The sequence below is a fragment of the Artibeus jamaicensis genome, unplaced genomic scaffold (assembly GCF_021234435.1).
Source record: "Artibeus jamaicensis isolate MK-2021 breed Jamaican fruit bat unplaced genomic scaffold, CSHL_Jam_final contig_519, whole genome shotgun sequence".
NCBI classification, from domain to species: Eukaryota; Metazoa; Chordata; class Mammalia; order Chiroptera; family Phyllostomidae; genus Artibeus; species Artibeus jamaicensis.
Window position 1 is genome coordinate 18,472,677 of NW_026521871.1, and position 25,925 is coordinate 18,498,601.

General features: G+C 43.8%; 1 protein-coding gene across 2 annotated transcripts in view; it reads left to right on the forward strand.

The window, feature by feature from the left end:
* Positions 1 to 25,925, forward strand: part of SLC6A11 (solute carrier family 6 member 11) — a 126,924-nt gene that overhangs the window by 37,642 nt on the left and 63,357 nt on the right. Inside the window, exon 6 of one of the 2 annotated variants that reach the window (XM_053669060.1) lies at positions 23,226 to 23,360. The exons of the other annotated variant lie outside the window; for it this stretch is intronic. Coding sequence (XP_053525035.1) covers positions 23,226 to 23,360 — 135 coding nt within the window. The remainder of the gene's footprint in view (positions 1 to 23,225; positions 23,361 to 25,925) is intronic. 2 annotated transcript variants of the gene reach the window in all.

Below are 25,925 nucleotides of genomic sequence, written 5' to 3' on the forward strand. Positions count from 1 at the left end.
CTACATTATCCTATCAAGAATTTATCTAGACTATTTGCCATTTAACAAGAAACTAACATATAAACTGCCATCAAAGTATAGACTGTTTGAAACACTGAAAAGCTATAGGTATGGTTTGCAATGCAGAGCTTTTTTGAAGGATACTTGAGATTTCACCCCAGCCTTTCAGCCTCCAAATGTGCTATTTTTTATACCCATAAGTTCACTTGCTATTTATGTTTCTTATGTAGTCATTTATTCTTTCACTTATCCAGTAAATGTTTATTGTATACCTACTATGTGCCAGTCTGGGGGCTCTTTTCAGTGGTAAGTGAGCCAGACCATACAGCTATGGACTGGTAGAGGAGATGGAGAATGAACAAGTCACAGAAATGCTGTGGATGGGAGAAGGGGTTCGATGAAAGAGAAAGAGGGCAGGGGAGCTCCTCAGAGGGGTCAGAGACGGCTTCCTTCAGATGGGTGCTCCATCTGTGATGGGAAGGATAGGAAAGGATCGGCCAGGTAAGCAGCATGCTTGAAGTTCTCAGATGGGAAAGACTTGGTAGATTTGAGAGGTGAAGCATGTTGGGACCCAGATGGACCTGATAGTGGCATGCAATGAGGCAGAGAAATCAGTAAGGGTCAGACTGTGGATTTTATTCCAAGTGCAATGGAGAGCCACTGAAAGTTTTTAAGCAGGGATAGCATGATCTGATTTTCATTCTTAAAAGCTGGCTCTCATTGCCTGTTGTGAATGAATGGGTAGGGATGGAGGGGCTATGGGAGCCCTCTTAGTGGGTGACTGGGGAGGAGGTGGAAGTGGAATGGAGAGAAGTGATCAGATCGGAGACACTTTCTGGTGTGGCATTGTTGTTGTGCAGGACCTGCTCCTATCCTTTGACTTCTGAAGGGGGATGGCTCATTGAGCCTCTGGCCTGGGTGCCGTACCCTCTGAAGACATCCATCCTTGTCCACCAGATAGTCAAAGTGTCCCCTCATGCTTCCCTCCCTTCCTGCCCAGCTGGGTCCTGTGCTTTGCTCTCTCTCTGCCTGGTTCCTTCTTCTGTCCTCCTCCTTGTGGTTGATTTATGGATTTTTCCCCCTAGTTTCCTGGTCTCTAGGAGCAGTGGTTGGGAGGGGAGGGTGCTGCAAAAACAATTCTGGTCCCTTCCCCGCCTCCTCCTATTGCCACTAAAGGAAGCTGCAGGATTAGCTGGGATTTTAAGAAGAATCATGCCTTTTCACTGCTTTATGGCTCTGTTTTTATTCCTTTCAGAACTCTAGGACACCAAGGCAGGAAAAAAGAAAACACACACACGGACACACTCATACAGAAATAGCTGCAAATAGCCTTGAATTGCTCTTTTTTCTTTCTCTTCCTTCATTCACCAATAAGTAGAGGGATTGGAGGGGGCACAAGGGCTCCTAAACAGCCATGTTGTCTTGCATGATGATAATAGTAAAAACAAATGTTGAGTGGCACTTACTTTGACCCAGGTCCTGTTCTAAAGCCCTTCTTACTCCATTAACCCACTATGTCTTCACAACAACCCTGTGAGAAGGGTATGATTATTATTCCCATTTCACAGGTGAAATGATTATTATCCCCTTCTTACAGGTGAGAAGATAAAGGTTTACAGGGCCTAAACTGCTTGACCTAAGATCGTGGGAGATCAGAGCCCGTTGGGGTCAGGGAGGGCCAGGGTGGAGCCCCTTGGCAGGTGAGGCCGTCTGCTGAGCCAGCCAGCCCTACTGCTACCAGATGGAGATGCAGCCTTGTAGGGGCCATGGAGGTTCCTCCCTCTAGAGTTTGTCTTTTTCTCCCTCCTCTCGCCACCACCAAGGCAGTTGGAGCCGCCAGCAGGGAAACCATCAGAAGCCCCACACAGAAAATTTATTCTTCAGGAGCACCCTGTAAAGTGGCTAATGGATTCAATGAGGCATAAAGCAGGAGTGAAGGGGGCAGGGAGAATAAAAGGGAAAGATATGTGAAAGGGAAGAGAACAGGCTCAGGAAAGGAACTGGGCAGTGCTGTCTTTCGGCCCTCAAGTAGTCTTTGTTGCAGCCCGAAGCAAGCAGGGAACGGCGTTGGTGGCGGAGGCTCCCCCCAGCCGGCTGATGTCTGCATTCAGAGAGGAAACTAGAGCGTTCATGAGATGCATGCAGAGAGCCCAGGAGGCCACAGAGAGATCTCTAGAACCCTAGGACACCCAAAACCACAGCCACCCAGAGGTCTTTGTGCTGAGTTGAGTGTGCTTCTCACACAACTGTAGTTCAAGGAGAGCTGTAGGTTGTCACATTAAGTCAGAAGAGTTTAGCATCTTGATTCAACTCTTTCTTTGGCCTTGAATGACAGCGCTTCACCTTTAGTGAGAACCCTGGCAGCGAGGAAGGTTGGAAAGGAGGGAAGCTTTGCTACTCAGTAATACTGTCTTTATTAAAGGACAAAGGCCCCCCAAAGTCTGAGTGGTTGCTGGATGGGAGGGGTACTGCAGGGCTGGCCACCTTCTGAGAAAGCCTGTAGGGGCACTGAGAGGGACCCTGGGGGGGAGGCCCTGTTAACTCTTAGGGAATACCTCAGGCACCTGGCACTGTGTGGAGCCCACCCACGTGCCTGGGTCTCCCTGGGACATGGGAACCCACCATCCTGTGTGGCAGGGATAGAAGAGTCAAAGTGGCTTTGCACTCAGTGCCAGACCTAGTACAGAGCTATTGGAAAACTAAGCCAGAAACCAGTGAGGCATTTATTCTGTGCCTACTGAGTAAGCACTATGCTGGACACTAGGGGACAAGGTTAGAAGACTTGTTAGCTGTGTATCCTGCCCTCAAGAACTGTGCCAAGAAGATGAAGACAGAGATAGCAATGAGGTAGAGTGGCATGAGCCAGTATTTGGCACGGAGTCCCGCCCCACCACTTTCTGGCTATGTGTGGTAAAGTGCCAGCCACCCTGACCTTCTTTCACTGTTCTCATATCACTTCATCTCTCTGGGCCTCAGCTTCCACTTCCGTCAAGGTTAGCGTGACGAGTGACAGGTTTGGGGAGCTGTGCTGGTGTCACTAGTAAGAGGATGATTCAGCCCGGGGTGGGTGCTAGTAGCAAGAGCACACTGGAGGGGGAGGAGGGCATGGGGTTAGCATATCCAGGACACTCTGGGCAGGGACTGATGTGACATATGGACCAGCTCTGACATATGTGATGGGAACTGTGAGGAGCAAAATCCTGAAGAGGCATTTGGAGAAGCAGTGAGGGATGACAGGGGCCTAGGCAGAATGTGGCCCAGACGGCCATACAGGGGGCTGGTATGTTAGGGAGGCACCTATTTGATGTCAGTGTGGAGGCAGTTGGCCAGCTCATGCCAATGTAGTAGGAATTGATGAGGAACCACTGTCTTCCTCCAGTGTGCCTGTTAGGTCCCCCCTTCCTCCCTACCCTGTTGCCACCTGTGTCACTTGGCATTCAGCGAGAGCAGCAGAACCAGCAGGTGATATATTGTATTTTGCCATGTATAATGCACACTTTTTTGCTCAAATTTTTGAGGGAAAAATAAGGGTGCACATTCTACATGGGCACAATGATTACATAACATGGGTATAATAATCCTATGTGTAATGTGCACAAAAATATGGGTGCGCATTATACACAGCAAAATATGGTATATTGAGAAACTCATTATGAGGAACTGGTGATTGTCTGGGCTGGCTGGACAAGTCTGAAGTCCATAGGACAGGATGGAACTCTGTGGCAGAAGCCAGCAGAGCTACCCAGAGGCATAAGTTCTTCACTGGGGAAACTTAGTTCAGCTCACAAGGCCTCACAAGTCCTTTCAATTGATTGAATAAGGCCCACTGAGATCATCTATGATGACCTCCCTTACTTAATTAAAGTCAGTTGATTGTGGACTTTAATCACATCTATAAAACTTCTTCATAGCAACACCTAGATTTGTGTTTGAATGACTGGGGACTGTAGCCTAGCTACTTTGCACATTACCGAGCCTTCCCATCACCTTCACCCAGGTGTGTCCCACCTCACACCTGGATGATGGCACAGTCGTTTACCTTGTCACGCTCCCTGCCCAGTCCTGCTGCTTGTCTTCTGCTGCTAGACTTGGTTTCCTTAATTGTGGCTTTCACTGCATGACTTCATCTCAGAACTCTCTTGTAGTTCCCTATCTCCTATAGCACCTACACCAATTTTTAAAAATTGCCCAACAATATTATAACAAGAGCTGTTTCAAAATAAAAGAATAGCCTCCCAAGTTATTCACATTTTGTTCTCTGATTCTTATACACATATAATTATAGTTTGTACCTCATTTGATCATCACATAATATAATTCAGTATTTTGCCTTTTTCATTTTATAGTCCCTCACACAGCATTTCAACCCATTTTGCCAAAAGATGATCTTTAAATTTCACCGAGTAAATATTCCGTGACATCATAAATTATTCTGTGATTTTTGGGCTCTTAGGATATTTAGTCTTTTCACATCATTGAGAATGTTAAAGGGAATATTTTATGTAAAGTGTTTTTCTGCTCCATAGAAGATTATTTTATTAGGAAGCTTACAAGGTATGAAACCTCTGCCAGAATTGCCTCCTTGTCTCCCAGAAAATCTTTGTGCATTACCTGCCTCCTCCAGCAAGACTGGGCCCCGACCGTCTCTCTTCTCCTGCCTGGATGCCTTCTCCCCTCTAACCTCCTGACATTCTGCTTATGGTTGAAGGCTCATCTCAAATCCTGTCTTGGCATTTAGGAAATGTTAGGATTGGATGGAGGAGATTTATGTCTCCCTCACTTATTCCAAACAATGGTTCCCTCAGACCAGCCCTTCTGCCTATCTCCCCCTCACCACCAGTTTTCCCTATGTTCACTGGCAGGTTCTGGCAACACATGGCCTTATTCCAGCTCTTGCTTACTCATCCACTGGGGTTTTTTTTTTTTCTTCATTCTGCTATCTTACTCTTTGAGGAAGCCTTCACTGGCCCCTCCCATCCTCATCCTCCTTGGCCTTCTCTTAACTACCCATGCCTCTTACAGTCAGCAGCATCCAGCAGACCTAAGTTTGTCTCTACTTATCTCATGACTGCTATGCTTGTGGATCCTGGGGAGATTTCTTACCCCGAGAGGCAAATATTTATTGAGCACATCCTGTATACCATGTCCAGTGCCCAGGACTGCAGATATCCACTCTAAACAAGTCTAGAGGCTAGAGTGTAGGCAGACAAGTAAACGGGCAGTTATAAAACATCCCTGTGCCTGAGAGAAACTTGGTCCAGAGAGGCAATGACATCAAGCTGGCCATGAGGTATAGATGGTTATTAATTACCCAAGTGCAGAGGAGAAAGGGGATTCCAGTGGAAAGGAACCATGTACACTGGCCAAAAGCTGTATCTTGTCTCCTCCCACATCTCTTCATTTTTCCTTCCCTTTTTCTTCCTCTTTATATGTGTTGAGTGAGCATCAGTTACATGTCAGAGGCCATTACACATTTCTTTGCTGCTAGGGTGAGCCACGTGGTTCTGGGATCAGGTCCTTTGTTGGTTAATTCAGTCAGTCAACAAGTGTGTGGTACCTATCACCTGCAAGGACCTGTTTGATTGATTGGGGTAAAAGTATCAAAGTACTTCCTAGCAGTTATACAACCAAGCCCTTCCCCCCCCCCCATGGCCAACATAATAGCAGACGAAAAACCTGTCTTATGGGAAAGAAGTGAAAAATGAGGCAGTCAGTAGGAATTATCTGTGACCTCATGTGCAGTTGTAGGTACAAGTTCCTTTTCAGGGGGATGCAGGGAGATGGAAAGGAGGCCAGCAAAGTTATGGAGTCACATTGACCCAGGCTCTCTTTCCCTATGAGCTAAGGAAACATTTACAGAGTGCCTACATTGTGCCCAACATTGGGCTCAGCATTCTACATTCATTATTTAATTCAGCCTTCACAGGAGACTATCAGGTGAGTGTTAGCAAATTCCTTTATAAATGAAGATACTGAGGCCCAGAGAGGTAAGCTCTGTGTACAGGGCCACACAGCTAGTGGATTTTGAATCTATATCTGCAAAGATGGATTCCCCAAACCAGTGTTTCTCCCACCTGAATGATGCTTGTTGTACAGTAAACATGCTAATCACCGTTGCTTTCATTTTATTGTTTGTCATTTATATAAACCCATTCTTCCACTTAAAAAATTTCTTGGGCCAGTGGATTCACTCACTTGAAAATAATTAACACAATTTGGTGGTATAGATTAACTGTCAAATAATAGCATAGTCCTTGCTGGTATGGAGTTTGGATAAGGAAGTTACTGTGTCCAAGAGTGGTCTGTAAAGGCCTCCTGGAGGATGTGGGATGTGAACTTCACTTTGAAGGACAGCTAAGAGGAGGGGCTGAGCTGAGCCTCCAGGGGAGGAGGGGTAAGAAAGGGGAATTGAAGGGTGGCTGTGGTGGAAGGGTAGCGATGGGCCACATTTCAAGTTAGGGGGAGCAGAAGTGCTAGACTGAGATCCTAGGCCCATTGAGGTGGGGAGCCATGGAGGGTTCTTGAGCAGGGATGTGTTTGGGGAAAGTAGAGGGGACATGGACAGACCTCACACTGTGTTCCATGCTGCGACAGCAGCTGTCTTCCTTCCTGTTTGGCAACTATCCATGTATAAAGGAGTAGAATCCCCAGTGAGAACACTAGAGCAAGATGATAAATCACTCTGCAGAGGCCAGGCACAATCTTTATCCTGAATCACAAGTATGTTGTGTCACAGTTAGGATAGACCCAGAATGCTCACCATAACAGCATCAACACCGAGAACCAAGTGCTCTCTCCATGTCAGTCCCAACACTGAATCCTTCACAAGCCCCCAGGGCTGCTTAAGCCCCTCATAGACCCAACAGCCCTGTTGATGATGAGGATTTGAACACTGCATTTACCACCCTGAAATGCAATTCAAAAATAATCTACTTGCACAGGTAAGTTTAAGAAAATTGATATAATACCCACCTATATTTTAAAGGAAAAGCAAAAAGGAAGCTCCTTATAATAAAACATGTGTTTTTCACTGTGTAAAAATGCTCAGGCATACCACAAATGCCATGGGGTAGCCAGGTGTTGGCCCATACCTGGAATGAATCACTTGGAAGTAAGAGAAGAAAGCCAAGGTTCCACTGAATTTTGTCAATACTTTTTCTCTATGTTTTATATCGAGAGAGAGAGCTAACCACGTACATTATCAAAGAATCACCACAAGTGCAAAGGCTGCAAGTGTGGACTGATAGAAGGCTGTTGCTTTGGCCACTCAGATTCCACTCAGTTTCCGTTGCTGTTAGTGACACAATTTTCTGAAATAATGAACACAGTTTGGTAAAGTACTGAATAAAAGAGAGTACAGCCTTTCCTCAATTTATGTGGTAATTCAATTTCTGGAAACTCAGTTTACATTAAGATGTGCTTTGAGGTTATACTCATATAGAAAACAGTTAGATTCTAGGCTTTGGATAATCAGCTCCCCGCCACATACACACATGAATATCTGGTGGATCTTTGGAAATCATGAAAAATAGGGCAGTTTTTGTTGTGTGGAAACTGTCCAGTGCTTTCATTGCAGGATCACCAGCTTTCCTAGCCCTTGGCCATTAATGCTGTACCTGTCTTTGTAATGAGCTGAAATGACCCCACATGTCTCCAGGTTGCCCTTTAGAAGACAGGACTATTTTTGTGGCATCCTCTAATTCACATTATATCTAACCTTCACAATAACTCTCTCAAATAGATACTTTCATTCTCACCTTATGGTCATATATATGAGGCTTAGAAAGGTGCCATGACCTGCCTGAGGTCTCAGAGCTAGGACTGGAACCCACTCTGCTTTTCTGCTTCACTGTAACATTTAATACTGCATTAGTGTTTTATGGAACCATGTGCTATAAGATTAATTTACCATGCATTTATTAAACATATCCTGGGTTCCAGGTACCCTAATAGGTTCTTGAGACACAGAGACAAATATCCAAGATGTGGTCCCTGTGCAGCACGTGGGGTGGTCCAGAAAGAGTGTGAGAGAGAGCATGTGGCTCAGAAAAGGCACAGAAAAAAATGTGGTGTGGCAAGCACAGGCAGTTCTTGAGAGGGAACAGAGAAACAGGCTAGATTGGTGGTCAGGGACTAACCTACAAAGGGTTTGTAGATCATCCTACTTATAAGTTGAGAGCAATGGAGAGTCACTAAAGGGCTTAAAGCAGAGAGGTGATAGGAGCAAGCTTTTCTTAGAGAAACGTCACTATGATTGTGGCATGGTAAATGGGTAGCTGGGAGCTAAGGCTGGATTCCATGTAGCTGTAGTTCAGTAGGCAGCTTTGAGATCAGGGAGAAGAGGACAGGCTTGAAAAAATAAGCAAGTGTGAATCAGCCCTCATGACTGAATGTAGATGGTGAAAGAGAGAAGTCCTAAATGAAAACCACATTCCTAGCTTGAGGGCTTGGTAGAGCTGCTGGACAGTGTTATGAGGTAGGAGGAGGAGATTTGGCTGGAGTTGAGGGAGATATGAGTCTCTCTGGGGACTCATTACATTTATGATGCTTGTAAGACTGCAAGTGGAGATATTTGAGTGACAGATGGGGATGTTTAGAGCTCAGGAAAAGGGAATATAGAGTGTAGTCTTGAGCATGTATGTTAGGATTTCTTTACCTGGGGCTCACAAATGCTTCAAGGGGCCTCTGAACCCCTTAGAATCATAAAAATTGTGTATCATGTGGATATGTACACTTTTCTATGGTGAGGGTTCATATTTGTCACCTGCTTTTTATAGGGGCCTGTGTCCCCCAAAAGATGAGAATCCTCTGATGTTCCATACTTCATCTAAGTTACACTGTTATCTTATATACCAGAAGGTACATAATGCTTCCATTAAGAAGGATCTTTACCAGGAGCAAAAATATTCTACCTAATCTGCTCTGCTTTTCTTAACCTTATTCTTATGTGACACATGAAGGAACCACACCAGAGTTTTGTTGCTTTGAATTTCTTTATCTCTTCCCAAGGCCTTTGCAGGTTCTTCTGTTTGCTAGTATATCATTTAAATTATAATAGCAGTACTGCAGTATTGCAGTAACAATAAAATACAGCTTCATCTACTCATGTGTATCTTCCTTTCTTAAATCCAAAAAGTACTTGGTTGTTTCTTTGCAAGAAAATGTGGAATCAAACTTCCAGTCAACATTGAGATGTAGTAAGACATGTTTTGCTGCCTCACACAACCACAGAAAGAATTACAACTAAACCTCAAAACAAATAATATTCAGACCTGTCAGAAAATCAGACTGTATGGAAGTCCAACAACCAAGGGTTTAAAGAAGCCACATTCATCCAGACTGGTAGGAGGGGCAGAGATGGAAATGGGCAGAGAAGCAAGGAGGTCCAGTGTGGCACAGAGAGATGGCGGCAGCACAAGCAGTCCCACATTCATGTGTGGTGGATAAAAATTGGGAAGGATACCTTGGGAGTGAGCAATCCCAGCCTCAGACTGCACAGCCCAGGGTTCCAGTTCCAGGCGGGTAAGTTCCCATAACTTCTGGCTGTAAAAACCAATGGGGGTTTGGGCAGCTGAAAAAATGGCCAGATTTTCAGGAAATTCCACTTAAAGGGCCCACATGGTTTTAGAACATACACAAACCCACCCACTCTGGGATTCAGCAGTAGGGCAACAGCTGGAAGGAAGGGTGCCAGTCGCATACAGGGAGTGGGTGAAGTGACTAGAAATGGGGCAATCGCTGGACAAACCTCCAGAAGCCAGGCAGCAGCACTGTCTCATCTCCAAGTGCTCCTTTCACACAGAGCCACAAAGTGGTGAAGTGGGTTGCTCTGCCCTAGCAATTACCTAAGACACCACCCAACACTATTTACAGGTGCCTTTTCTACAATAGGCCATGCTACTAAGACAGGGAATCAAAGCAGCTCTACCTAATACACAGAAAGAAACACAGTGGGACTGCCAAATTGATGGGACTAAGAAATATGGCCCAAATGAAAGAATAGAACAAAACCCCAGAAAAAGAACGAAATGAAATAGAGGTAACTAGCTTATCAGATGCAGAGTTCAAAACACTGGTGATCAGGATGCTGAAAGAATTCATTGAGTACGGCAACAACATAAAGGTTGAAGAAATGGTTACACTAAGTGAAATACAGAAAAATCTACAGGGGACCAACAGTGAAGGGGAGGAAGCCAGGATTTAAATATATGATCTGGAGCATAAGGAAAAATTAAGCATTCAGCTGGAACAGCAAGAAGAAACAAGAATTTAGAAAAAAACAAGGATAGTATAAGAAGCCTCTGGGACATCTTCAAACATACCAAAATCTGAATTGTAAGGATGCCAGAAGGAGAAGAGGAAGAACAAGAAATTGAAAACTTAATTGAAAAAATGATGAAAGAAAATCTTCCTAATTTGGTGAAGGAAATAGACATACAAGACCAGGAAACACAGAGAGTCTCAAACAAGTTGGACCCAGAGAGGGCAACACCAAGACACATCATAATTAAAATTCTAAAGGTTAAAGATAAAGAGAGAATCATGAAAGTTAGAGAGTTACCTACAAAGGAGTTCCCATAAGACTATCAGCTGATTTCTCAAAAGAAACTTTGCAGGCTAGAAGGGACTGGCAAAAAGTATTCAAAGTGATGAAAAGCAAGGACCTACAATCTAGATTACTCTATCCAGCAAAGCTATCATTTAGAATAGAAGGGCAGATAAAGTGCTTCCCAGACAAGGTAAAGCTAAAGGAGTCCATTATCACCAAGCCATTATTACATGAAATATTAAAGGGACTTATTTAAGAAAAAGATAAAAACTATGAACATTAAAATGGCAACAAATTCATAACTATCAACAACTGAACCTGAAAAAAACTAAAAAAAACTCAGCAAACAGCCAGAACAGGAAGAGCAAGAGGCAAGCATAGATAATTTTTCTTTCTAGAAGTAAAGCTTTTTTGGAAGCAGCATGTTGCAGCTAGCATGCGTGGCCTGAAGAGGGTCCATATTGCTCAGAATGCCTGAGGAAGGGCAAGAAGAGGTCTGAGTCTTTGGCCTGTGGAATGGAAGAAAGGCAGTCTGTCTTAGAGATTAGGCAATGTTTGCAGGATCCAGGCAGCTCCTGGCCCTTTCTGGTTGTAGACGCAGGCCCTGAGCATCAGCTGGCACTCTCCTTTTTACATCTCTGTTGCTACACCCAGTATGTTGAAGAATACAGGAGAGGACATGGAGTGGTACTTCTCACCTGACAGCCTCCCTGCACTGGTAAATCCCTGCCTGGGATTTAATGGTGTGTTCTAATGGTGCCCTTGGTCACCATAGCAACACCAGCCTTCTAGTCCAAGAGATGGATGGGAGTTAAGTCATTATTAGCCAAGGTACTGAGTGTGTTTTCCAGGCACTAAATAATAGCTTCTAAAGCTGGTGTATGCTTGGCTGGGCACTGTATGGAATATTTATGTTGCTTGTATTTCTTTGAGGATTTGTTTTCATTTTTGTAATCTTTGTGGTGGAGCTATGTAAAAATCAATAGCATTGATTCACCATGAAACAGGCTTAAATAGTAGACTCCCCTATCCAGTGATATTTAGATCTCCCATAGACAAGGATTTGAATTGGGCTCAACCATCTTAATGATCATGGTTGCTATTTATGTACCTTGTCACTTTGGGCCCAACTTCCCTGCCACCATGCAGCTTGCTTCTTTCATTGGAGGTTACCGTCCCAGGCTGAAGTGCCCTGCATGCTCCATGTCCTGACCCTTCTTGCTCTAAGGAATTTATTTGCACAATACATTATAGATCAGGACTCTTTGGAGCAAGATGGACAGCCTGTTCCCCTTCAAAGCTCAGCTCCAGGAGGACCTGTCTAGCCATACCTCATCACTTTGTGTCCTTGAGCTCCCACTGCTGCTGTCCACTATGGTCCATCACTTAGCTGTCTGTGTCTAGGGCTGGCTTGTACACCCAGCCTATTCATTAGCATGCTCTCCAAAACCAGCACAGGGCCTGGCCCACAGAGGGCTCAGTAAATAGCTGGTGAATGAGTTAAATAGAAAGTTCTTTAGTCTTAGATGGAGAGGCTCAAGTGAGAACAGGGGTAATTTACAGCAAAGGCCCATTGAAGACACATGAGATTATATCCTGTTTTGTTCCATTTGTTCTCACTGGATTACTGAGGTCTGAATGTGTTCATTTATCAACTATTTACAGTCTATGTAGGACTTTGGGAAATGCATTCAGAGCCTGCATAGATGAGTAAGGCCCTTACACTCCAATAGATCTCAACTGGGAGGAAGAGACAGGTATATGAAAAGGTGGAATAAAAGGAGGAAGGGGAGCTGGTTACTAAGGGCTGATGTGTCAAGTCATTAGACCTAGTGCTGTGTAAACATTGGCTCATTTAATTCTCACATTTACCATGAGAGGTGAGAACTGTTATCCACAGTTTATACATGTAAGAACCCAAGGCTCACAGGGATTGAGTTAATCTGCTATATTATTTCTATTATACAGAAGAAAATATCAAGATCTAAAAATATAACTTATCAAAAGTTAGTCACATACTATAGAAAATGCCAGGAGCTGGATTTGAAGTTGTTTTTTCTTAAGTCAAGGCCATTCTCTATATCCATATGCCATATTACTCAATGAGTTGTAGATTATAGAAGCAGTGTTTTATCTGGCCTGGATGACCTAGTGCTGAGTCCTGGAAGACGTGGTATTTGAACTGGTCTTGAAGGTTGGCAAGATTTGGTAAGTAGACAAAGGGCAAAGAACCTTGCAGGTGAAGGAAATGATAAAAGCAAAGGCTTGCATGCAGAGAAGTGCTAGATTTGTTTAGGAATCACAGGGAGATGTGTTATGAGATTAAGCCTGAATTCCCGATGGGGCTGTGTAGTGATTGAGTGCTGGTTTTGGAGTTGAATGGATCTGAGCTTGAATCCTGCCCTTCTTTGAGCTGTGCAACCATGGGCCAAATATGCAACTTCTGGGTGCCTCAGTTTCAGTTCTGTGAAATAGAAATGATAACAGTCTCCATCCTGTAGAACTGAATAACGTGGGAATAAAGCATCTAGACCCAACAATAAATATTAGTCCCATTCTTATCAGGTACATCTTGATCTTCCATTTCTGCTGAACTGAGCACTTTTCCTTCTTTGCCCTCTGCTTCCAACCAGGATATCCTTGATTACTAAATAATAAAGTTGTGGAATCTCAAGATTGGAACAAGCCATGGGTGTAAAATGATCTTTATGGCCCAACCATTTGCAGAAAGAAAGACTAATACCATTCGCCGGGCTCCCAAGATGTTTAGTTTCTTGCCCACAATGCCCCAGGTCCTAAAGATGCCTCATTAACCTAATCCTTCCCTTGTGGCCTACCATGGCTAGGAGTGGCATTTTGGGATAGGTATCTGATAATTCTCAGCAATTTTTCCGCTGTGGGCTGCATTCGAGCTCCCAGCAACTGCATACCCCTCAACAGTGATCCCCAAAACTCCTCCTTTGCTGGGTTCCTAGAGCTTCACAAAGGTTGGTGATGCTCACTGTCCTTGGCTTCTCCCAAAAGTCACCTCCCCTCTTACAGAGCAGGCTTTATTTCTGTCAAGTATGTGTCTATGATTCCCTCCATCCTTCCCTCCAACTCAAGTTTTGAAAATCCCTTTTACCTTTTTAGATTGGAATTTATTCTTGCCTGGTTTCATTCCACTATAATTTCTCCCACTTCATCTAAGTACTATCTGTACCCTGCCCCTTAGCTGCCACAGCTGTTGGATGGAGTTGGGAGTCTTGTTTGTAATTGCCACGTAGACTTACTCCTTTTGTTCTCTGGCCTTCATTCCAGAGCCTGGCTGCTGTAGCTCCTCTGGATGGCTGTGTACATGTCCCCTCTGTCCTGATGTTTTTCTTATCTTTGTGCTGTATTTACCCAGATTTTTCCCAGCCAATGAATTACAACCTCTTTATACCAGCCTTTGATTGCTGCCACATGGCCATCCACTCCCACTGTCAGTGAGAGGATCCCATAAGGAGTTTCAGGAGTCAGTCTTCTGCCCACCCTCACAGCTGAAGCAGTGCTTACTCCAGCCTCTCTGTTTGCATTCTTGAATCCCCAGATACGTTGTTCTCTGCTGACCATCTCACTCACCAGACTGAAGGAATACTGCTTACTGACCCAATGATGGGCAACAAAGGCAATCACAGTCCTTTCAATTATTGAGCAGTGTCTGTGTCAGGTGCTTTGCATGGTGATCTCTAATACTCACATCCACCTTTCAGATAGGCATTGTCCTCATTTCACATGGGAGGAATATGGAGACTCTGAAAGGTCTCAGAGGCCTTCTAACTCATGTACTTGATGATGGGATCCACAACAAATTGGCTGCCACCCTGTCAGGCTCATTTGCCACAGTATGACAGAGAAGTTTAACGCTATGGCTCACCAAGAAATGGAGATCTCTTTGGCTGGTCTGTTCTAACTGCTCTTTTAATTTTACTGGTTAGACCTTTCTGGAGATTTCATGACTCTGTTGCCATTCCTGGTTGACTTCAGGCGTAGAGGATGGTCATTCCCAAAGTCTTTGGATCACTTATAGCTCTGTGACCTGGAGCAAGCTACTTCAATCTGTAGCCCTCATTTCTTGTTTTGTCTGCAAAATGGTCACAGAATCTGCTCAATGATACAAAGGTCAGTTAGAGGAACTATATGACACATGTACTCATTAGGTGCTCAGTTAATAGCAGCATCTTCCAAGACTCTGGGTAGCTGGATTACTGAAGGCTCAGACTAAATCATGGTCAGCACCTCGGATAGCTCCGTGGAGGCCTGGGGGGGTTTTTTTTAAACAGCTTTATTGAGGTATAATTGACATACAAAAAAATGTACATATTTAGTGTATGCAGTGTGATGGGTTTGAACTTATGCATACACCCCTGAAACTATCACCACAATCAAGATAATAAATATCCATCACCTCTAGAAAGTTCCCTCATGTGCCTTCCAACAACTGTTTTTACAACAACACTTAACATTTATGTGATGTGCCTCTTAACAATTTTTTAAAATGTATTTTTTAAATTATAGTGGACATACATTATAGTGTTGGTTTCAGGTATACAACATAATGATTAGACACATATATACCTTACAAAGTGATCAGCACTATAGGTCTATTATCCATCTGATGCCATATATAGTTATTACGATATTATTGGCTGTATTCTCTGTGCTATACTTTACATCCTCATGACTTATCTTGTAACTGGCCATCAGCTATGGCAGCAACCTAGGTGTCTATCAGCAGATGAATAGATAAAGAAGATGTGAGGCACACACACTAGAATATTATTCAGACATAGAAAAGGTTGAAATCTTGCCGTTTACAACAACATGATGGCCCTAGAAAGTGTTACACTAAATGAAACAAGTCTGACAGAGAAACACAAATGCTACATGATTTCACTTACATGTGTAATCCAAAAAAAAACAAAACAAATGAACAGAAACAAAATTATAGAGACAGAGAACAAACTGATAGAAGGGGTTGGGTGGATGGTGAAAAAGATATGAAAAGGGTTAAGTAGTCCTGGTGTTTTGAAGAGGGTTGTGGTTGCCAATGGGGGTCCTTCTAGAAAACACGGTGGATGCTGGGAGGACCTCAGGGACCCATGTAGTCCCTCCCACAAATATGGGGAATGTTCTTTTTACTAATGTCCACAGGATTTTAGTGTACCCAAATTTAAAAACATTGAATCACATAATGAAACAATATTCCCTTTTTAATGTCTCTTAAGTGAAAATGTACACTGATGCTGGCTTACCATTTAATGCCTCTCTGACCCTTGCTACTTGTCCACGTAAGAAGCATTCAAACCTGTAGAGCATTTTTGTGAGTTTCCCTGAGTCAAACTGATGACAGTTGCCAATGAGTTGAGATAATGCTCCAGAGAAGGGCAGTTTTGCACCTTATTTTATACATTACAATCAAAAGAAGGTAGGCAACCTCTGGGACTGGATAAAAAGTAAAGTGATAGACACATCTCTTACACAGATGGGTACAGGATAGTAACAGTCAACAGTTAACATGATAACAATAACAACGAGGGGATTTGTGGTCTCCCCTTGGTGTGGTGCTCGTGCCTTGAAAGGCCTATCCAGAAAAAGGAAATTTGACATTCCAACAGTATATTATCATAGATGCCAAAAAACAATAGACAGGCTTAGTTAAGGTAAAGATTGACCTTTGTTAGCAAAGAATACTGACCTAGGACATGACTACCCACCATGACCTGCTTTTAGTTAGGAAGTTTTTCATTTCAGACTATCCTGTGTAGTTACTTTTTAGGTCTCTGAGTTTGTAAAGCCACTGCACAGGCCTCCCCTGAACTTGTCAGGTTTAGTATGTGGCTCCTTTTCTTCCACATAATCTTGCTGTTGAACAAAGAGCAAAGAGAGAGCAGACTCAGAGCCTTTGGTAAAATTTAATCATTTTATTTTTATTGCATTTATTTTTGTATTTTTCTTCTATTTAAGCTAAGAGAAAATGCTTTTCTGTTTATGGTGTTCACAGTTTTATTACATATGTTTATTTAATATAAAAGAGTATGTTAATTTACTTAGTAAATAATATAAAAGTGATTCCTGCAAGTCCCCTCCTCATCCCCCACCCGAAAAAAAAAAACAGTTGGGAAAATGGTGCAAGAGGGACTGGAGTTGGGATTAGCTTTTTCCTGCCTCTTTGTAGATGGTAAAGTGCCAGCCTAGAGAGGGTGTGGAACTTGCCAAACTGCAGCAAGTTGGAGCCTCTAACCCTGTGGCCCTGGTTCCTGCCCCCACACCACCCTGCTTTCCCGATGCCTTCTGAATAACACTGGGCTTTCCAGTTGACCCCATTGTTCTGGAAAACTGAGGGAGGGACAACCCTCCAGCAAATTTTGTGGCATTCCCAAGGACCAAACCCCCTGCTATGAAACAAACAGCTGTGTCCTGGAAGTAGGGGGAAAACACCCCACAATTCCAGTATTGGTATGCAAATGAGCAATTAGAGTCAATTAAAACAGGATACAGTGTAATTACCACCAATTGTGTTAACCTTTATATTCAGAAGGACTTGACCTGCTAAGAGGAAATTAAACAATAGTAAAAAACTCTCCTAACCAAGGGGTGTGCTTGGGACCGGAGTCTCATTTAAGGGGCCTGAGAGTTCTGACAGATTAAACCCTCCTTTCCCCACGCCCACCTGGGTGTGAGCCACCACTAGCAGCAGCCAGGAACAGCCAGACTTCAGGGTACCTTGTTAGTGACCTTATTGTGCCCATCACCAAACACTGCATAATTTAGCATAATGCTGAGCCCTGCTTGGCTCTTCCAGACAAATCTGGGGGCTCAGACATCTTGAAAGCAACGCTGAACTTTGCTGGGAAGCACCTTGTACCTGAACTTCTTGCCCTCTGTATCTGAACTGGTCTTTCAATTTAAACCAGATCTCTTTGTGATTTCCTTATAAACACATCACTTCAAATCTGATTCAGTTTTCCAAATCTTATTTTATGTGGATCCAGCATTTCATGTGGACAGAATTCAAAGTGGTATTCTGAAGGCCTGCCTTCTAAGAAACCTCAGAGTTCCAGGTCTTAGATTGCTTATTTCTTTATCCTTTTTTCAATTTTATTTTTTGTTGTTGTTCTATTACATTTGTCCCAATTTTCCCCTGTTGCTCTCCCCTGCCCCACCACATCCACCCACCCAGCTCCCACAGTCAATCCTCACCCTATTGTCCATGTCCATGGATCATTTATACCAGTACCTTGACTAGATCCTTTCCCTTCTTTCCCCTTTCCCCTCTCCTTTGCCCCTCTGGTCACTATCAGTGTGTTCCTTGTTTACAAAGACTTATGAAGCACATTTTATGTACCACTTACTGTCCTTATAGCTGCAAAGTAAAAGACAAAACCTCCCATTCCCTGTAGAACTTATATGTTAGAAATCTCAATCTTACCCAGCAATAAAACAGCTGACAGAAAACAGCTGTAGTGCCGGGAGGATGCTGAAATGACTGGGGGTAAATGCAGGATACTGGTCATGGAGGACGTGGCACTTTAGTCTCTCAACATCTGGGTACATGGCATGGTTTATATTGGCAGACTAAGATGATCAGACCGAGATACTGCAGACCGACTGCTCTGAGCCTCGGCTGCCTGACATGTAACATAGATAGGTCAGTGATATGACAAGTGGAAGACACAGTCCCTGGCTTTAAGGAATCCTCAGACTTGTGAGGATTGGGACACACCAGGACTAATGTCATGGGTGGGCCAGGAGCTTGTGAACATTCTGGACAAAGGTAGATATGAAAAGGCAAGGAAGCCTGAAGGAACCTAACATGCTCCCCAACTTAAGGAACCTGGCACAGTGGAGAACAGAGTGGGTGGGGAATGGTGGCAACTGTGAAGCCATACAGAGGGTTATGGCAGCATGCATGTGATTTATGTGCAGAGCCAGGATTGGAACGCAGGGTCATCTGACCCAAAGGCCAGTCTTTTGCACTCTATCTCACAACCTTGAGTGTGGGGCGGAGGGTGAGGGGAGGACTCAGAGGAGCAGGAATATGTGTGCCAGATTCATGTGTTTGAAACCTGAGACACATTATAGATAGTGTAGGGCTGTTGCATGATGGAGAAAAAAGGTGATGGAGGTCCCTGATGATAGGGATGAAGAGGGGGTGTAATTTCAGAATATAATTGGAGATCAGTTCGGCAGCACTTGGTACCACTGGTTGAATGTGGAAGAACCTGAGGAAGGAAAGGAGGCTGTCTCCAGCTTGAGCACCTAGAGGACAACCTGGAGGTTCTTAGACATCCCAGGGGGCAAGATTCTGTGCCCTTTTCCACATCCTTGGCTATTTCCACATCTTCCCTGCCTGACTTGGCCTCTCCCATTCTACTTAGTCTTAGAGACTCAGCTTCAACCTGCTGTTAGAAGGCTGAAACCTTCTTCAACATCGACCCTTCCAACCTGTCTATCTGGTCTCCTTTTCTGTTTTCATCATACATTTGTAGGTGTCATGCATCTCACACTCAGCAGTTCTTAGAGCACACACCTTGGTCTTACCATTATGAGGACAAGGACAAAGGACTTGGAGGAGACTGAATGCATATGTGAAAAATGGATGAGCTCAAGGGTAGCCAAAAGTGGGCTTCTTTTCAACTGATTATGGGGGCTGTGTGGAGTCCTGTGTGGAGGGTCTGAAGCTGCATCCAGGCTTAGCTGCAAAGTGTGTTGTGATCAATTAGTGATGTCTGCAACGAACCCAGGAGGGTTATGGCAGCATGCATGTGATTTATGTGCAATCTCTTGATGACAAGATCTATATTGTTTGGATAGCCTGTAACTGTTCTCAGGAAAAATCAAAGATGACACCCAAGTGTCTGGTGTGGCTGGGGGTAGAAACACATTAGAGGGTCTTTTAGGAGAGCTGAGACCAATAACAGATACAGACTGTCGTCAGCACTGCATTTTTAACTTTCATACCCCTCTCCACTTGTGTGCATTACATAATGATGCCCCTAAACCACCTTTTGTACCCTGACTTGAGACTCTCAAACCTCAGCTTACAAAGGAATTTTTCTAGCTAATGCCTGCCAGCCAGTGGTTTCATTTGGCAGGCTAACTTGTTGCCTGCACCGTGGTCTTTGGGAAATTCATCTGCATATTTTATTTCCCTTATGATTTTATAAAAGCCATATAAAAATTAAGGTATAGATACCAGTGGAGGAAGTTTAGCCCTCCAGATGTAACATAGAAGCAGAGAACCCAGTTAGAAGTCTAAGCAACAGAACTGCTTCAACATCGCCAGCAGTGATTTAATAAAACCATGCCAGTGTGGTTACAGAGGAACAATCTGCCATATATGTTACTGGTCAGGTTATAAGTGACCCTTTAATGACACCGCAGTGGCCCAGTCCACTCAAAATAGACTGGTCAGCCCTGACTAGTGTGGCTTAGTGACTTGGGCATCATCCCACAAATGGAAAGGCTGCCCCTTAGATTTTCAGGTCAGGGCACATGCCTGAATTGCGGGCCAGGTCACCAGTTGGGGGGGTGTGGCAGGCAACTGATCAATGTTCTTCTAGCACATCAGTGTTTCTCTCTATCTCTTTCTCCCTCCCTTCCCCTCTCTCTAAAAATTGAATAAACGAAATCTTTTAACAGACAGACTTGTCAGATAATAGTCAGCAAGTTTAGTCACATGAAGGTAATCCCATAGATCACAGGTGGCAAACACAAGGTCCCATTCCACCTTATTTTATCTGGCGTGGTACCTTGTTTCTACACAGTGTAGCACCAAGCTCCTTGCCCTTAGTTATGGAGTAGTTACATTTCTACAGTCCTAAGATTACATTTGGCTCTTTGAAGGCAACTGCAAGGCTGATGTGGCCCCCGGTGAAAATGAGTTTGACACCCCTGCCATAGACAAAAACCAAATTTCTATGATTTTCAGTTTTTCTTACATTCTACATGGTAACTAACATTCTTTTACTTAGGTTTATGAGCATTAGGGTTTCAGATAGCCAAGCTCCAGAAATGTCATTAATCAGGTCCTGGGCGGTCCAGATAATTAATCTTTTGCCATATAACAGACATGGAAGTGGAAATTATTCAGCAAAAGCAATATATTTTTAGTGTGACTTTTCATAGATGTAAGCTAGTTAACTGAGGGGATTCATTTTGAAGGAAGAGAATTAAGGATTTACATGAAATTCTGTAGATCTATGATAGACTGTGCCTATGACGGTAAAGGAAATGGAGATTTTATAGTATGTTAGTCCTCTGGGTAGAAACCAACAATCCTATTAACTGCTGGCCTCTAATTTTGATTGTTATTAATATCAACCATTGGTCTGTTATTATATATTTGACTTACAATCACCTTTTCTGGATTCCATTGTGTAGGACACCAGGAGATTGTTTGCACTGATTACATGACATGTCAGTTGATCTGATGATTTGGAAATGGGTGCTGCAGTCGGTGGGGTGGAGCCCTGGGCGGGCTGAGGATGGTGCCCTCCTTGTGGGTTAGGGACAGTGTCTGGATGAAATAATCTAGCCTACAACCCGTATCAGCTGGATCCAATGATACCACACCCTGATGGCTCTAATTTCCTATTTTGAGGCCTGGCTTCATGTCACTGTCTTGTCGCTTAGCAACCAAATGACCTATGTTTGTATTTTTATCAAGTATAGTATCTTACATTTCAGTTTGTAATTTAAGTGCAAAGATATAGGAGTAGGTTGTTTCATAGTCTTTTTGTCCCTTCAATCCCTTCAGTGTTATGTACAATACTATATTTAGTGTTTCTATTTCAATTTTTGTAGGATGTTAATTTACATAAAAATAAAATGAATGCTAAAAGAAACACATCCAAGAAGAAATACTGTATAAATGTAGCCATTTCTCCTGGCTGATGTAGCTCAGTGGATTGAGCACAGACAGGCCCGCGAACCAGAGGATCGCAGTTCGATTCCCAGTCAGGGCACATGCCTGGGTTGCAGCCAGTTCCCAGCAGGGGATGCACAAGAGGCAACTATATACGGATGTTTCTCTCCCCTTCTCCTTCCCCTCTAAAGATAAGTAAATAAAATTTATTTTAAAAATGCAGCCATTTCTATTGTTATACATTAAGCACTTGGAATGTAATAGGATTTTGTTCTCTTCCTCCTTCTGTCCCCATTGCCCATGTCCTGAACTCCTACTCAGCCTTTATGGGCCAACACTGAGGTCATCTCCTTGGAGAAGCCCTCCCTGACTGCCCCTATAGTTAGCTACTCCTTTCTCTGTGCTCCATCATCCTTTACACTCTCATGATTACATAATGCATTAATTATCTGCCTACCCGAATGTCTACCTATTCTTTCTATTGGTGGAGAAGCCTATTCTTTCTATTGAAGCAGAAACTTCCATCCTGTGACTCATTCTTATTTGTACATGCTAGGGTCTAGCTCAGTCTTTGGTACGTAAGAGTATTATTGCTGTGTGAATGAGTAGGTGGACGAGTGAGTAAATTAAAAAATGAATGAATGGCATGAAGAGCTGAACCACTGGTAAAAGAAAGCCTGGCTTGGAAAGGGGTGCGAGGTCGCACTATCACTGGAGGAATTAAGATGGCAGGCCTCAGAGCACAAGTTTTTTAACAGAATCAGAGTCTCTGCATTGTCCAAAAGCTTGTACACATATATGTGTCTGTGCACATTTGGTAGAAATGGGGAGAGGCTTCATAGCGGTCATCAGAGTCTCAGAAGTGTCTGTGGCTTCCAAATGAAGACAAATTGTTAATCTAAACAGATGAACAGGCAGGTCCCACCGAGAGGAAGGAATCAAGTGATTAGAGGAAAGAATGCAAAAAAGAGGGAAAAAAATCAGAACTGGAGGGAACACTGAGTCCTGTAGGGATATCAGGTAGGGGCCATGGCCCCAAGGACAGGAACTTTAATAGTTTGTGAAGGTACTGACCCATCCTTCTAAGCATCTCTTTGTGAGGAAGCTCAGGGAAGATTTTGTTTCTTTCACTGTCTTGATTCTTACACTGAATCCATGGACTGAGGGAGCCTGTCAGGTTCATTGATTGGCCTTAGTTACATGCCTCCAAGCAGACCAGGCTGAAATGATTCCAGGCAAACACGGAGAAGCAAACACTGCATCTCTCCTGCCCCAAACAGCTTCCCTCTCCCCGTTCTCTTTCCTGTCCTATCCCATCCCATCCTTGGCTATGAACACTTGCGTCTCATTAAGAACAGTGCTTTTTAGGAATGTGGACCTTGGCCTCTTGGTGAACTATAATGTGAATTTAGAGGGTCATAACCAGACTTTCTTTAAAAAATGAAATAGTGTGTAATAGCAAATACTGAGTGTATCACATGTTAGAGTGAGTATAGTTTTGTGGAACTTCCCTTTTCAGCTCAATGTGTACAGAGTTATCAGACGTGTATTTCTTTCTGTGGGTTGTGATAAAAAATGTTCGAAAAACAGTGATATCAAGCTTTACTGTAAGACCCAACCCTTAGGGGATGGTGGTAAGGAAGGAGGCAGGAGACCAGGTTGTGTTAGGGGTTCACTTCTTGTTGCTACGCAGGGAAGCCCTTTGCCCCACCAGAAGTTAGAGGCCTACCACATCCCCTCCTGCCGTCACCCCTTCTTGATTTTAGTCTCTCCTCTCTTGGGCAGGTTGTATATGTCACCGCGACCTTCCCCTATATTATGCTTCTGATCCTCCTGATCCGAGGGGTCACATTGCCTGGGGCCTCTGAAGGCATCAAGTTCTACCTGTACCCTGACCTTTCCCGGCTCTCCGACCCACAGGTAAGAGTCATTTGCTCAATGCACTGCTGCCCACTACCACTGGGAAGCTTTCTGCAGGCCTCTGATGCCAACCACAGAAGCGTAACAGCTGGCTGAACAGTTAGAAGCCTGTAGACCGGTTCCCAGAATTACAAATTTCAATGCATAGATTATGTATATAGGAAATTAAGTATAGTGAAATACAACCACCAAAGCATCAAAAAAGACAAATTTGTGGCATGGTGATAACATATGTGCTTCTTTATCAGTACATTAAATAGCGAGACCCAGCAAGAGGTCCAATCATTTTCATGATTTCAAGAGTAAATGATATTCAGAGGTATCTATATCATTAGAGGAAAACATCTAGGATTTCTAGTGCTAACAGCACTACAGTTTGTTGCCTGCAGTCACAATTGAGGGAGATGTTAAATTTCAGTTAGAGGTTAGTGAAAATAAAAACATACTTTCCCCCTATCAAGAGCACAGGTCTCAGAAGTTATGCATCTTAGTGAGAGAAACTGGGCCTTTGTTGGCAGTTGATTTGCTTTGTGGGGATGGCTGACAGAAAGAAATAATTGGTGAGAACTGGCTGGCCTGTCAGTTACCCTTAGGTAAGGTATTTATTGCCTATTCTGAAAAGTGAGTAGTAAATGTGTATGCCTAAGTTTCTGTAAGTGGGTGGGTACATGGTGCTGTGCCCATGGTATGTTAGACAAGAGATGAAAGCAGAGCATGGTATGGCCCTGGGGTTCTCAACCTCTGCTACTTGTTAGAGTCTCCTGGGAAGGAAAATCTTATTTTTTCAGAGCCCAACCCAGTCCAATTAAACTCTCTGGGGCCGAGTCTTAGGTGTCAGTATCTTTTAAAGGTCCCTAGGTAATTTCAGTGTGTGAACATACTCAAAGATATTTGAGTAGGTGAGCAGGCACCCACTTTTCTATTAAAACAAACACAGATCATGGCGTAAAATGCGGAATCTGCATTCACTAGAACATGAGGTTTGCAAAATATTTCAAGTCTATAATCTGTGGCTTCAGGACACCCCCTGTTAGGAGGACTTGGGTGGGAATGTTCGTGGGGTGCTAGTTAGTACAGCTCAGATGTACCTCATTACTGTGTGTTAAGGCCCACCATGGAGTGGTCCTGTGTGTTCACTTCTGTCTCAGTTTGCTGTGCTGTGAGGGGGCTACAGGTCCAGGGCAGCACCAGGCCCCTGATGGCAGTATCCTGAATTGCAGGCAGAATCCCTAGGAAGAAGGAAATTAGCTCCTGACTGTTGTTGACCTTGCCCATTTCAACTTCTGATGGCATGGGCTTAGTTGGAAAAGAGGTTTTGGAAAACATATTTCCAAAATCACTGGTCTATGTATTTTTGTTAGATCTACAAATTCTGCCTTTACCCATGACAGATTTTTCATTCTTTCCTCTCCATATAGGCTTCCTTATCCTAGTCCTCAAGGTCAGTCAAGATCCTGAGTATCACCCAGTTTCCACACCTCGTTGATCACTGGCATACCAGAAAATGTTAGAATGCAGATTCCAGTTCCCATCCCTGGAGATTCATTTTCAGGGCCCTGAGATGGTACCTGGGCTTCATTAATGATTACAAAGCTTCAGAGGAGATTCTAGTGATCAGAAAAGTTTGGGGAAACCCCATCAACACCTTTGACCTTAGAGCCCTATCAATATATACATGTGCACACACAAATGCATACCACCCACACTCAGAACAAAGGTGAGGCCAGGAGTTCACCATTCAGAATGTCTGCCTCAATCATCCCAGTTTCCTACCATCTCCTTTCTTCTGGATCTTAGCTCCCAGCCCAGCCCTTATCTGCAGGGCCCCTCTCCACACAGATACGGTCACTTGGTAACTCACTAGAAGAGCTCATAGGACTCAGAATTAGTTACAGTCTCAGCCATGGTTTATTTACTTTTACATCAGGCAGAGTCTGGAAGAATTCACACACAGGGTTCCCATGTTCTTCTGCAGGGAGGGGCTGCACAGAACTTGCTTACACTTCCAGCAGCAAAATGCAGCAGCATGTGGGCAGTGTTTCTGCCCAGAGGAGCCTGCTTCAGACTTGGAGTCCAGGTTTTTAATGGGGGTGTTTTATTAACTGCACAGGTACTTTCTGCCTGCACAATCCATCACAGTCCTTAGAAATTCAGACTCTCAGAAGGAAAGCAGCTGTTTGCTATAAATCACTTTGTTGTACCACCAGCCCAGGCAAGATGGTACATCAGAGTTCAGTGCCCCACACAGACAAAACCAAATCACTTAGTACCATAGGGAACATCTTAGCAAGTTCCCAGACACTAGTCGAGAGTAATCCTGAAAGGAGGCTCTGCTGGTGAGCAACATCAGGCGTGCTATGGTAATGCTCTCCTGCACACCTGCAGATCTAAAATATTTGTTGTTTGGCCTTTTCTAGAAATAGTTTGCTGAGGGTATAACTAATGGGCTCCGACCCCAACCTGACCCTCCACTCTGTCATTGTTGCTCTCCACCTCTGCTGCCACTAGCCTGGTCCAGGCCACCACCATCTCCCACTTGGCAAGTACAATAGCCTCTTAATTGGT